The following is a 15,845-nucleotide window of genomic DNA, read 5'->3' as shown; positions in this document are numbered from 1 at the left end:
ATGATAAATTGCTATAGATAACTCGAACTCAACACTGTTAATTCGAACTGTTTTTTTGCCCAACGGCTACCGAAACGGTTGTTATCGCTTTAGAAAATCACTTTATTCAAAGCCATAGAGGTAAACCTCATCTTTTCGTAATTCATAAGCGTTGTTATTACCACCATCGGCAAAATATTTTTGTCAACGACTTTTCTAAAGGTTTGGTCAAATTTGATTTATACTGCGATACGATGAATAGCACGGGCTAGCCGGGTCACACGCGCAAGGATTTTCGCCACGCACATACAAAACAAAAACAGCATGTTGTTTTGTATGTGCGTGGCAAAAATCCTTGAGTGCGTGACCCGGCTAGCCCGTGACGAATAGTTTTCCGACGTTGATTCCGTGTTCAATCAACGTCGGAATGTTGAATGTTTAAAACGTCTTAAAAAATGTTGTAATTAAACGTATACGTTGTCTTAGCTAAAAAAACTATTCATAGTTTGACCTAAACACAGAATACGTGTGTACATTCAATAAGTATCCATTCAAAAAGCGTGAGTGATATACAATGTACCGTAAAACCTCGTAAAACTTTTAATTGAACTGCCTCGGAGCCCCCTCGGAGTGTTGCTCTTAACAAATCCCAGGTAAAGTAAGGTAATCTTGGCATAAACTTCAAGAAAAATCGGCAAAATTGATCGTGGGTAAAACGCTCAAAAGAAAAAGATGTCTTTTCTTTCGAGCATTTTAACAACGATCAAGTTTTGCCAAAGTCAATCTAAAAAACGTCCTGGCAATAACATCACCTCAAACAACAAACCAATCTCAAGTGATAGAAAAATCTCTATACTTTTTCATAAAAACGTTTTAAACTTTACATTAGAAGCATTTAATTTGAAACAAGCCATTTGTGCTTTTGATTTATATTATAGTTTGCATATGTACATGTATCTACTAATAAATAAGTAAATACATGGACTTGTGACAGTGCTCTGATAACTTGAACGCTCTGATAACTCGAACACTTTTGCTCGGTCCCGTGAAGTTCGAGTTATCCATGTTTGACTGTATATGTATATACTAGCCGAATACCCGGCGTTACATGGGTAATATAATAATTAACCAATGAATTTGAGTAACTTACCTGGAAAGCTAGATCTTTACTAAAATTTTTACTAAAACAATACCTGCCTTTTGGGCCAAGTTAACAATCATTACACGGAACAGTCAACAGTGCTAGCTACTAATCCCAAGCCAGAGCTTTAAGCATGAGTATCTTAACCAATGTAATAACTATTTGCCTAATGATGAGATTGTATTCAGTGAAGCTTAATGATTAAGCTCGCCGCCTCTAGATCTACAGGCCCAGAGATCAAATCTAATGTCGTGTGGATTTTTCAATGCCAGATTTTAATTGTTATAACTGGACACAGGGTTTAACAAAAAGACAAACACTAGAAACTTATATGCATATACAGTAGACGGGCCTATAACATAAATTCCAGATTATGTGAAGAATTTATGTGAAGTTTTTGATTCATGTAAAAAAATTCCATATAATGTAAAGTGCCAATTGGGGGAGTTCTCAAATTCGATTTGGATGGTAACCTATCTTGCCGCACTTGCAAAAAACGACGTGCATATAACATTATATCTATTATATATATAGGCCTATAACTTCCGTGACATTCTAGGTCGCTGTGATAGATCATCAGATGTGTCGACAAAACGGAGAATAGGTAGCTGTGCAATTAATCATAAATACTTCAAAAGCAAGCAGTTGGTGCAGGTGTGACAGCGGCAGTGTACCAATCTGAATGTCATGAGTTGGAGTATCGTCGATGTCGATCAAACCTTATATATTTTACGTATATATCAAGTTTATTAAAAACTTTTTATAATAAACTTTATACACAGCTCTAATTAACTCAATTATTGAGCACTTTACTTCATAGTGTAAACTACATATGCTATATTATATACATATATATAGTATAGATAGATATATATTCTATTACAGTGTATATCTTTCTATAAAATATTTCTACCTGCTGTTGGGCAGAAGAAGCCATCAGTGCAGTTCGTGCACTGAGCCACATCAGAAAGCCCTGGAGTGTTAGAGAAGGTGCCCTCTGGACAAGGTATGGGGAAGTCATCACCCCCCGGGCAGTAGGAACCCGCAAGACAGAGCATCTCTGTTGCTGATGACGATGAAGCGGGGCAGTAAAATCCTAGAACACAGTTTATCACACCTTTTATGTAAGATCCACAAGCTAACAGGGCTGTCTGAGATGACCCTATGCAATGTTTGGGTAAAATATCTGAGAATGTCAAATTAGGTTTATATATGACATGAATAACTTTGAACTAGATTTTTGATTATGGGAAAACTTAGAGAAGCATTTTCAAAGCAAATCTTTTCGACAGCACATTTTCTTATAGATGGGTTTCATGTTTTGTAAAGGCAGAAGATATTATATAAGTTAGGGGCTCGCTGATCTACTAAACACAGTCTAAAATAATACCTTTTATTATTAGTATTATTATCATTAAGGGTTCGATAATCAAGGTCAAATGATATATTCATGAAGGCAAGCAAAATGTGCAAAACCAAAGGGTAGCAGCAGAGTAAGCTGATGGTATTATAGCCAATATGATTACTAGATTGTGTTACTTTTAGGTTCATGAGTAAATGTGATTGAAAGACTAAGACTTTCGAATTTTGATATAAAAATTTTTAATTCAATTTGATAATTATTTTAACTAGTTTATTTAAATTGATTAAACAACCTTAATTTAATAGAATTAATTTTAATTACTAGATAGTGTTATTTTTAGATGTACGAGAAGAGATTGAAAAGGGTCACGCTATACCATTTTGACAAAGAATTTTAATACCTTATTAAGATTCATTTAATTAAATCAATATATAATTAATTTTAATGACATATGATGTTGATCTCAGTACTTGAACTGTCTGACTCATGTTTAATAACTTATGCAACTATCTAAATGAGCAAAACACAACAAAAACGCTAGCAAATCAAAGCACTACAGAAGGCAAATGTAAATTTAGAGGTCACGAGAGGTTAAAGGAAGTCAAGTCAAGGGAATTTTGGATTGGAAAGAATGAAAGTTGAACTTTGTGGGTTATACATGTAAGTTGTACACTGTCTCTAGCATATAATCATTCCTGTTCTCAAATAAAAGGAATTCAAAGCGGCACATCATAAAAGGCACATTACAAGTAGGTAAATTTGACGAATTAAATGGCGTTTTCTCCCCTTCTGATGACACAGCTAACGGTATGTCAATATTGACAGAATTGTTTATAGTTGATATTTTACATTTCATTTTGCATCTAAATTATTATGACTCATAATTATGATCAACAAAAACAAAAATGTTATATTTATGTTCATTATGCTCCGAAGAAGAATATATTATAATATCCAGCATATGCACTGGATATTATAATATATTATATTATAATACATTATATTATAATTATATGATAAAATTATAATATCTGTCACAGAGCAACCATTAAAATAAAAATGATGAGAGATATAGAAGATTACACACAGCTAGAAAAATAACCCCCTAAAAGGGAAGCTAGCAGCTATGCACAACAAAAGAGCAACTGAATGATTCTTACAAGAGCACACGACTTCTCACTAGAAAGATCTAATTAGGTCAGAACAGAGTTTAGTTACGCTTTCACCATTTGCGACTCCATGAAATACTGGACATATGAGAGAGTAAGCATTCATGTTGACTGGGAGGTACACTAAATATCAAACTCTCCAAATCATGGTAATATAACTCCTCAAAGACTCCTTATGTTACAAGATGGCGGGTTCACATCACGTCATTCAATTATTAGGTATGTTCCTCATGTTATTAGATTTATTGTACTAAAGACAGTAAACGATATTAACATAATATTAATATTGATAATTAATAAAATTAATATTAACTTAAATAACTGCAATGATGTACAACCAAAAACGCTTGGTTTTAATGTCCGAAAAAAACTGAAAAAAAATTGATTTTTGTCATTAAAACACTCTTTAGCGGTCAACTGACAGCCAGATGATCATGTCAGAAATATCTAAATGTATACAAAATTTGACATGACACCTTTATTAGTTTCACAAAAACACTTTTGCGCTCACGAAAATACGCTTTTGGCTTGAAAAGAATACCCGTACTTATCTTGGAAATAAAGTCATTTTTCAAAGTTGGGGATGACAACTCTTCGACTCGTAATTCTTAGCCATAGTTTTAGCTCTCATAGCTAAGCTAGTTAGCTAATTAGAGTTTACATGAATCTATGCAATTACTTCATTGTTTAATTGTTCAGGCTCGCAGTTAATACGAATGGCTCTTCTGCAAACTCTGTTGATGTTAAATAAACCATATGCATTCTTAAATTATACAATATTCTTTTTGCTTTCTTAACAGAAATACTATGAGAGATGTGTTGAAACTGTAACTAAGGTAAACAACGTATTTAACAATGCAAACCTGGGCTGCAGGGATCTCCAGGAGATGTCATATTCTGGTAAGGACAGTAGCTGCCAGCTGTGCAGTTTCTGCACTCGTCGAGCGAATGCAGACCTGATTAACACAAAAATTTCCAATAATGACTCACGAATGGCAACAGTAGGTTAATCTGACTCTGTATCACACCAGATCACCTTTAGCGAATGTCAAACTATGCATGATAATAAAATTTAACAATTACTCAAGCTTGTAAACCAACAACAAACCAAAGTGTGGAAACAGTGCATGAGTAGTTACCAGTGTCTGGGCTATAGGTTCTAGGAGGGCAGGGGGTAGGAAGAGACGTCCCTTCTTCACAGTAGAATCCTTGTGGACATATATCGTAATCAGCGTGATTGGCAGGTGTACGGCTAGCGGATCCACTTGTACAGAAGTAACCTAAAAAAAGGGCAGCCATTTGCAACAGGAATCCCTTTACTGTAGAACTCTCACCACTTGCGTCTGTTGTTAGTAAACTTATCACTACTAGTGTTTGTTGTTAGTACACTCATCACTACTAGTGTCTGTTGTTAGTACACTCATCACTATTAGTGTCTGTTGTTAGTACAACCATCACTACTAGTGTCTGTTGTTAGTACACCAACACTACTAGTGTCTGTTGTTAGTACACTCATCACTACTAGTGTCTGTTGTTAGTACACCATCACTACTAGTGTCTGTTGTTAGTACAACCATCCCTACTAGTGTCTGTTGTTAGTACACCAACACTACTAGTGTCTGTTGTTAGTACAACCATCACTACTAGTGTCTGTTGTTAGTACACCATCACTACTAGTGTCTGTTGTTAGTACACCAACACTACTAGTGTCTGTTGTTAGTACAACCATCACTACTAGTGTCTGTCATTAGTACATCCATCCCTACTAGTGTCTGTTGTTAGTACACTCATCACTACTAGTGTCTGTAGCTAGTACACCATCACTAATAGTGTCTGTTGTTAGTACACCCATCACTACTAGTGTCTGTAGTTAGTACACCCGTCACTACTAGTGTCTGTAGTTAGTACAACCATCACTACTAGTGTCTGTTGTTAGTACACCATCACTACTAGTGTCTGTAGTCAGTACACCCATCACTACTAGTGTCTGTGGTTGGTTAACCTATCAGCCAATCAACAGACAACAGCTTATTAATATACTACTTAAAATCAATTTGTGATGATCTCAAAACTGATATGGTAATAGATTGGAAAATTTCATTCCATGAATACAATCAAGGTCACATGGTGACTAGCACAATGTTGCTAGAAAACAGAGGCAACTAAATGTAGTTGTTGGATAAAAGATGTAAACTTTACGGTAGCAGCTTATAAATCAAAGCATGAAATCACTTAATGCATGTATTTTATTTTCAAGCTAGGCTTGACGCAAGGCAAGTACACATTACCAGCATGCAGAGTGGAAACATGATGACTGAAAGGTGAAAGCGGAAATTGTGCCAATACTAACCTGCATCACATAGACCTGTGGGCTCACTGAGTCCGTCAGAGTCACAGTAATATCCACCGGAACACGGAGTGCAGTCAGACACTTGTGTTCTATGTGTTATGTTGGAGTAGGTGCCAGCAGGACAAGGGAATTCTTGACTGTAGGTTGTGTTTACTCCACAGTAAAATCCTGCAATGAAATACAGCAGTTGTCAGTTTCATGTTGTATACACTGTGTGTTGTAATAGTCCAGAGTTTGGATTACAAGTAAAAGCTGTATTGAGTCGAACCAGAGACTAAACAGGGAGTTGTATTGAGTAAACAACTCCTCAAACACTGGTCATCAAGTCGAGTGAAGAACAATTGAACTCAAAAAGATGTAGTCACACGTCACTTCTCAACCATGCAATGTTGAAGAACTAATGAAAATGGCATTGTTATATCAGTGACAAGGGAGTGATACAAATTTATTACATATATGTGGAAATATTGCAAGAGTAAAGATTTGCCCAAGGTTTATCTATAACAATTGTTTTACTGGCAGCTGGAATATCTACTAATTACCCTCTGCTAGCAGCATAGCCATCTATTTGCTCCTTGTTACTTACCTATCACCTCTGAAGAATAAGTATGAAGATGGTACCTATCAGTATGACTAGTAGAAGTGCTCTTGTGTTATAGAGTCAGTTAACTGAGTACAAAGAACAGCATGTGCATGTATGTTAACATCGTTAATAATATAATATTGTATAATATATATAAAAAGGATTGCAACATACATTTACAACTACGTTATACACATATTCTAAATAACTGTAGGTCCAAAATCACTAAACTTCAAGGGTTCAATATCGGTTCAACTAATTTATGCTGGAGAATTCACAAGTAACGGCAAATAGTCAACTCAAACATCTTCAAAAAAGAAAGACATTATCAACTGACAAAGGTTATAATAAATAAAAGAAGCAGTCTGCGATAGATTTAAGTTGAACATACTGTAATTGAAAAGTAGTACAAATGATAAATTATTGTAAGAATAAAACAAGGTTCACCTGTAGGACAGGCAGAGGTGTTATACAAGACAACAGGGTCAAGGTTGTTGTCACAGAAATATCCAGTGGGACAGTCCTTGCATGTGGCCTGGCCAAGTTCATCTTGATAGCTACCACTCCAGCACCTGGAGAACCTATCAAATAATCCAAAATACAGTCAAACATGTGATAATTTTGAAACCTCTTTAATAACGTTCTCAGATGAGCTACCAGTGCATCAATAAAAATCAATATTAATTATTTCTTATCCAAACTTACTTTTTACCTTATCAACCTTCAATATTACAAATAATTTAGTTGAATATAATTAAATGATAATAAACAACTAATAGAAACAATTTAGAAACATTCATCTAATCCGCCAAAGAGTAGCGAGCGGGCCCACAGCAGTACCTGGTAGACTTCTGCAAACAGTAGTGTCCTTCTGGGCAGATGTAAGAAGCAGGGGTGGGTGTATCCTGTCCACCAGGGCAGTAGTAGCCAGCTGAGCATTCTCCTGTAATAAATAGTCCGTAGTACATCCAACACTAAACCATCTATACGCTGGTAACATCCAATACTCAATCATATCAACTAACAGAAATTCAAGACAGCTTACCTGTCGGCCAATCATTGCCAGTACCAGCACAGTAGTGGCCAGCATTGCAAGAGATGCAATCGGAGAGCGCCATATTACCAGTAGTATTAAGGTAGGTGCCAGATGGACAGTCAGCTGGTGAAAGGCTACCTTCTGGGCAATATGTTCCCACAGGGCATATGTCTCCTATGGAAGAGATCAATCATTGAACGGCAGCACACCAACACCGGTAGTAGTATAAATAACTAAATTTATATAGCAGAAAATTGAGTGGAAACATGAAGCCAGGCAAATTGGGATTGATACAACACATATAGCAGCACTTAGGGTAGAACCTCAGTCTTAAAGATTTTATCCTTACGAACAGCAGGGAAAAAGAATCATAGACACGAAGACTACATTACAACAGCTGAAGACAGCTAAGACACTTGAACGGACAACTAGGGAAAACCCAAACACTGGAGCTAATAACTGGACCAATGAGCCTTCAAAGGATTATCTTTGTTGTTACAGCAATGCTTCCACTTGCTCTTCATCTTAAAGACAAAGGCATATATTTGAATGCAAAACAAGTTTGATTGTGAAGATAATGCTACTTTGTAACTGTATTTTAAGGACTATCACTCCGTTTTTGCCAATCCAAGAGTTGTAGTAGGAGAGTTGTCTGACCATGTAAACAGTTGCAAAGTGAAGAATTATTCAAAACAATCAAATGATTTGATACAGTTGTTAAAGCTCAGTAAGAAGGCTTTAATAATCTGTGCAACGTTCATCACTCAATTATCAACTGAAACCACCAGAACTCAGTTGTCAATTGTCAACCACCAGCACTCAGTTGCCAAAGTTCCAAATTCAATATGATACATACTTTATCAGCAATCACCACAGTGGTTTTACAGAAAACAACTCCTTATGGCTGAACTGACTACTCATGACCGTGAAAATATGTTATGTAGCTATTAAACCAATCAGCTTCTATTAGCTATTCGATAATCTACAAATTTGCCAGAAAATGGTTAGAACTACATGTATATGATATCATGTTGGATAATCTTGAAACATTAAGTGGTCAAACTTCTAAGCAATTAAAACTTGAAACGATAATTTAAGACACTTTTCAAATAAAGTGTTACTACTACTATAATTGTTACTACTAACACTACAACTGCTACTATTACTACCTGCGACTGCTACTACTAATACTATTGATACTACTACTTCTACTCCTAATCATTAGTCAAGATCCTGCATTGAAACGTATTTTTACCAAAAGTTGGAAGTTCCTAGATTACGCAAGCCTGCTCTCACTGATTCATTGATTTTCTCTTAAGTGTACAGTGTGCTAGTACTAGGATTGAACTACTAACCTGTCAGTCCATCGGTAGGGTTAGATTGAGTTGCTGCCAAGGTGCAGTAGTAGCCAGGATTGCAAAGGCCAGAACTTGAGTTGAGATAACTGCCAGCACAAAACTCTCCAGGAGGACACTCAATTGGGGCAGAACTTCCCGCCGGACAATAATAGCCTTCAGTGCATATGTCGCCTCCACTGCCGGTAGGGGTGGCTGTAGAGCTGCCTCCATCACAATAGTAACCAGCGGAACATTCTCCTGTTGGCCAGGACAGTCCCTAAAACAAGCACAGTTTTTGTGTTAGTTTCAGGAAACACATTTGATTTTGTTAATCGAGAAGGTATTGTCGTGACTGGCACTGCTGATAATCAGGTCATCAGTTAGTAAATATGATTCTGTCTAAAAAGAAATCTACCGATACTAAGGTGGTCAGACAGCTAGATGAAACCTGCAGATACTAAGGTGGTCAGACAGCTAGATAAAATCTGCAGATACTATGGCGGTTATACAGCTAAATGAAATCTGTAGAAACCGAGGCAGTATGACAGCGAAATGAAATCTGCAGATAGTAAGGTGGTCAGACAGCTAGATGAAATCTGCAGATACTAAGGTGGTCAGACAGCTAGATGAAATCTGCAGATAGTAAGGTGGTCAGACAGCTAGATGAAATCTGCAGATAGTAAGGTGGTTGAACAGCTAGATGAAATCTGCAGATAGTAAGGTGGTTGAACAGCTAGATGAAATCTGCAGATAGTAAGGTGGTTGAACAGCTAGATGAAATCTGCAGATAGTAAGGTGGTTGAACAGCTAGATGAAATCTGCAGATAGTAAGGTGGTTGAACAGCGAGATGAAATCTGCAGATAGTAAGGTGGTCAGACAGCTAGATGAAATCTGCAGATAGTAAGGTGGTTGAACAGCTAGATGAAATCTGCAGATAGTAAGGTGGTTGAACAGCTAGATGAAATCTGCAGATAGTAAGGTGGTTGAACAGCTAGATGAAATCTGCAGATAGTAAGGTGGTTGAACAGCTAGATGAAATCTGCAGATAGTAAGGTGGTTGAACAGCGAGATGAAATCTGCAGATAGTAAGGTGGTTGAACAGCGAGATGAAATCTGCAGATAGTAAGGTGGTTGAACAGCTAAATGAAATAAAATTGGTAAAAGAGAGAAAAGCTCTTTACATCAGAAAACTTTTGCAAGACCTTCCACAGATCAGGAAGGCTATTGAAGATCATTAAATATCATATGCGTTAATAAACCATTATTTTTATTTAGTCTGTCATAGGTTTATTTGAAAAAACTGTTGTTTTGATTCCATTACATGAATTCGTGACACCAGCAAATGACATGACATAACTGGTCTTGTCATAACAAAAATAGGTACGTTGTATGTCTCGCTGAGGAAACTCATAGATAATTTGATAATATAATTTGGCTTTATCATATTAATTCTTGTCTGCTTCATTTACCTGATTGTCACAGTATGACCCAGCAGGGCAGGAGAGACAGTAATTGATGTCAGTAGCCATTGTGACATTGTTGTAAGTTCCCTGTGGGCAAGGGTTGTCCATCCCTGACTGAGTAGACAACTCACAATAGTAACCACTAGGACAGGGATAGTCAGTGTAGTTGGCTGTAGCAGTAGGACAGTAGAAGCCTAAAAACGAAGAAAGGTTTTTTCTCATCTCACTTCATTTTCATTAAATTGTTTAAATCTAAAAGCCTATATCAAATTTGTTGCCACAATGAGGCCCTGAAACCAAAATGAGGCTCTGACACCCAAATGAGGCTCTGATACTAAAATGAGACTTTTACATCAAAAAGAGACTTTCATACCATAGTGAGGCTCTGACAAGAATGTGAGGCTCTATTCATGATGCACTCTATAATTATTCTTCTTTTGTGCAATAAACAAGTAATGAAAGAGAAAAACTTTTGCAAAGATAAGCTACTACCAGCAATCAAGAGGTTAATTAGCTATCTCTCATCTCTATGTAGTAAACCAACCTGCAGGGCAGTTGTCACATGACTCACTTCCAGGCTGTTCTGCATATGTTCCGCTGACACATGGCACGGGCCACACAGATGGTGAGGGGCACTCAAAGCCAGCAGGACAGATTCCTAATAAGGAGTAAAAGCAAAACTATAAATATACAAATATATATTTATTATATATAAATACTTATATATCATAAATGCACATACACTGTATAAATATATGTATATATTATACAGTAGATGCAGTATGAACAGTCTCTTGCATGAAAGTGCTCAATATTAAAATAGAGCGATGTAAAATTGAGTAAAAATGAAAGTTAAAGTTAAGTTTAAAACAACTTTATTACTAATAGTTTCATATTGCCATGCAATAATCATCATCTGATGATTATTGCATGGCAATATGAAACTATTAGTAATAAAGTTGTTTTAAACTTAACTTTAACTTTCATTTTTACTCAATTTTATGTATATATTATATATACATGTGTATTTATGGATATGATATATGTTTATATATAAATACATATTATGTAAATTGGCATGTCTGACACCCTTTCACGAAACACTAGACTACAAGAGAACTAGTATACACACGAGACATGCCCTTTCTCTTCCAAATGTAGCAAAGAGTAAATTAAAGTTTAACAACGGGACTCTCATTATTCAAATGGAGTTTGACAACTTGCACCGACTTCACACTTTATGTTTTAAGGAATTTTTTTAGGTAATATTATATAATATGTATTACCATGCGAAATCTATCAAGGTCGTGTGGCTTAATTAATCAGGGGTCGGACTGGCGAATGAGATGTTCCGAGATCAAATTTTCTGCGATCTTGATTCTTTATTCAAAGATTTTAATAGCTATAGCAGGACAATCACGACGATGAATACACGAATATACGACAACCAACTCTGAGAAAAATAAATATATATATATATACAGTCAAACATGGATAACTCGAACTTCGCGGGACCGAGCAAAAGTGTTCGAATTATCAGAGCGTTCAAGTTATCAGAGCACTGTCACAAGTCCATATATTTACTTATTTATTAGTAGATACATGTACATATACAAACTATAATATAAATCAAAAGCACAAATGGCTTGTTTCAAATTAAATGCTTCTAATGTAAAGTTTAAAACGTTTTCATGAAAAAGTATAGAGATTTTTCTATCACTTGAGATTGGTTTGTTGTTTGAGGTGATGTTATTGCCAGGACGTTTTTCAGATTGACATTGGCAAAACTTGATCGTTGTTGAAATGCTCAAAAGAAAAGACATTTTTTTCTTTTGGGGTTTTACCCACGATCAATTTTGCCGTTTTTTCTTGAAGTTTATGCAGATTACCTTACTTTACCTGGGATTCGTTAAGAGCAACACTCCGAGGCAGTTCAATTAGAAGTTTTACGAGGTTTTACGGTACATTCTATATCACTCACGCTTTTTTAATAGATACTTATTGAATGTACACACGTATTCTGTGTTTAGGTCAAACGATGAATAGTTTTTTGTAGCTCAGACAACGTATACGTTTAATTACAAAAATTTTTAAGACGTTTTAAACATTCAACATTCCGACGTTGATTCAACACGGAATCAACGTCGGAAAACTATTCATCACGGGTTAGCCGGGTCACGCACGCAAGGATTTTCGCCACGCACATACAAAACAACATGCGATTTTTGTTTTGTATGTGCGTGGCGAAAATTCTTGCGCGCGTGACCCGGCTAGCCCGTGCTATTCATCGTATCGTAGTATAAATCAAATTTCACCAAACTTTTAGAAAAGTCGTTGACAAAAATATTTTGCCGATGGTGGTAATAACGACGCTTATGAATTACGAAAAGATGAAGTTTACCTCTATGGCTTTGAATAAAGTGATTTTCTAAAGCGAAAACAACCGTTTCGGTAGCTGTTGGGCAAAAAAACAGTTCGAATTAACAGTGTTGAGTTCGAGTTATCTATAGCAATTTATCATTACGTGGGAACGGACCAAAGGAAATGTTCGAATTAACCATGTGTTCGAGCTATCCGTGGACGAGTTATCCATGTTTGACTGTATATATATATAAATCTCAAAGTTTGTGTGTAGCTCGGCTTGTCCAGCTGCAGAAATGAAATATCCATTTCATGTTGGGTTTGATCTCGGAAGCTCCCATTCGCAGGCAAATATCTTACCAATTAAGCTACACAAGATTGATGGATTCATTGGCTAATATATGTCATTATGTGGATGAACATATGCATACCACTATGCACGGCGCAACATAATTTTATGCTTGATCTCGCAGCTCTTAATAGTTAGTAGTAAAAAAACTAGCTTACTCAAATTGGCCATTGGCAATGTGCCAGGCTAATGGCAATTGCTAGACGACTACATTACTTGTCACTGTTTCTAAGCGGAATTTAATACCCGTGCAACGCCGGGCATTCTGCCAGTATAAATATATATATATATACATGTGAGTTATATAAATAAATCTAAGTACATATAAATATATATAGCATTTATATATACATAGCATTTACATATAGCATTTATATATATATAGTATATATAGCATTTATATATATACCACTACAATTGCTATAATTGCTTATCGAAAGACTGGTGTAACCCACCTCCATATCCGAGCTCAGCCCAGTTGTAGCAGGAAGAGTTATCAGCAGTGAAGTTGTTAGAATTTGGATATGGTCTATCCACTCCGCTGACACACCAGTGACCAGCCGCGCAGTTACCTGTCATATCATTGATAAGTCATCTATTTATATTGCATTGTGGGATTGTTACTTAGACACGCCTAGCTCACAATTTGCGACTTCAAGAAAAATCTGTGAAAGTTTCATAAATGCATGCATAAATTTCTCAAAATACTTCAACAAATCTTGTTTTGGTTGAACAAAACAAAGATTTCAACAAACCTTGCTAAACTAAAATAATGAAGTATACATGAAATATACATATATATATATATATATATATATATATATACATATATATATACATATATTACTCATTACTCTCATTGGTAATGGGATTTGTGTCCCTTGCCTAAGCTCTGAGCTGCACTGATGAGGCTTCAATAGCCGAAACAGTACTGTCTGTAGCATGAGTATATATACATATATATATATATATGAACATACATATTTATGTATATACATAATATATATATATACATATATATATGTATATATACATATTGTATATATATATATGTATATACATATATATATAATACATACATAGTATATAGTATATATAGTATATACATATATACATATATAATACATATATAATATATATATATTTATATATATAAATATATCCATCAATATATATATAAATATATATATAAATATATTTTTATACATATTTAAATATACATGTATATATATATATTTGAAAAAAAAATTACGAAAAAAGTAAAATTTTAGTAATTGCGCTACAAATTTGTTTCGTGCGATGCATTCATCAGACGCATTTGTACTAAAATGAAAATGAAAAGCTTTACCGGTAAAGCTTTTTATTTTCATTTTAGTACAAATGCGTCTGATGAATGCATCGCACGAAACAAATTTGTAGCGCAATTACTAAAATTTTACTTTTTTCGTAATATTTTTTTCAAATACAGTCAAACATGGATAACTCGCCCACAGATAGCTCGAACACATGGTTAATTCGAACGGGTTTTTTGGTCCGTTCCCACGTAATGATAAATTGCTATAGATAACTCGAACTCAACACTGTCAACTCGAACTGTTTTTTGCCCAACGGCTACCAAAATAGTTGTTATCGCTTTAGAAAATCACTTTATTCCAAGCCATAGAGGTAAACCTCAACTTTTCGTAATTCATAAGCATCGTTATTACCAACATCGGCAAAATATTTTTGTCAACGACTTTTCTAAAGGTTTGGTGAAATTTGATTTATACCAAACATCCGCTTAGCAATCGCCCTTCGGAATCAAGGTAAAGTTTGTTTGTTTGTGAATATTATTTATTGAGGTTTTCATGAGAAAATAGTGTTCTGTTGACCTCATAGTTAAAAGTGAGGTAATATTTGCATAAACTTCAAGAAAAATCGGCAAAATTGATCGTGGGTAAAACGCTCAAAAGAAAAAGATGTCTTTTCTTTTGAACATTTCAACAACGATCAAGTTTTGCCAATGTCAATCTAAAAAACGTCTTGGCATAACATCACCTCAAACAACAAACCAATCTCAAGTGATAGAAAAATCTCTATACTTTTTGATAAAAACGTTTTAAACTTTACATTAAAAGCATTTAATTTGAAACAAGCCATTTGTGCTTTTGATTTATATTATAGTTTGTATATGTTCATGTATCTACTAATAAATAAGTAAATACATGGACTTGTGACAGTGCTCTGATAACTTGAACACTCTGATAATTCGAACACTTTCGCTCGGTCCCGTGAAGTTCGAGTTATCCATGTTTGATTGTATTTCATACTCCACTAATTATCTTTCAGGTTTTTAGTGTAGAGTTCTCTTTTTATATGCTTTTGCACCTGCTTTTAATTACTATATATATAAATATGTGTAAATCTATGTATATACAAAATATCCAAAGAAAACAAATTATATGTGCATCCAAATGAAATGGCAAGTGTTTTGAAGGATAATATAAACTGGCAATAGTATAAAATTACAAACTGTACCTGAAGGGGAAGGCAGGTGCTCTTCACCACAATATTTGCCTGCATCGCATGGTTTGCAGGCAGCTAGCTCACTTGCTCCAATCTGATCCTGATATGTGCCTCTGGGGCACGCAGGAATTTCAAAGCTCGTTCCCTCTGGACAGTAGTAGCCCTGTAGCAGCATGTAGAAAGGTAATAAATGGAAAATATACTGATT

General features: G+C 35.3%; 1 protein-coding gene across 1 annotated transcript in view; it reads right to left on the bottom strand.

Moving 5' to 3' along the window:
- LOC137398177 (uncharacterized) overlaps positions 1–15,845 on the bottom strand; it is a 300,195-nt gene that overhangs the window by 207,445 nt on the left and 76,905 nt on the right. The window contains 12 exon segments of the mRNA XM_068084283.1: positions 2,034–2,216; positions 4,516–4,608; positions 4,792–4,932; positions 6,003–6,170; positions 7,033–7,166; positions 7,426–7,528; positions 7,631–7,795; positions 8,977–9,235; positions 10,429–10,616; positions 10,967–11,080; positions 13,588–13,704; positions 15,650–15,800. Of these exon segments, the coding sequence (XP_067940384.1) occupies positions 2,034–2,216; positions 4,516–4,608; positions 4,792–4,932; positions 6,003–6,170; positions 7,033–7,166; positions 7,426–7,528; positions 7,631–7,795; positions 8,977–9,235; positions 10,429–10,616; positions 10,967–11,080; positions 13,588–13,704; positions 15,650–15,800 (1,816 nt within the window).

The sequence above is a fragment of the Watersipora subatra genome, chromosome 6, assembly GCF_963576615.1.
Source record: "Watersipora subatra chromosome 6, tzWatSuba1.1, whole genome shotgun sequence".
Classification (NCBI taxonomy): Eukaryota; Metazoa; Bryozoa; class Gymnolaemata; order Cheilostomatida; family Watersiporidae; genus Watersipora; species Watersipora subatra.
The sequence above is the reverse complement of the archived record's forward strand: the minus strand, read 5'-3'. Positions and strand labels throughout refer to the sequence as shown.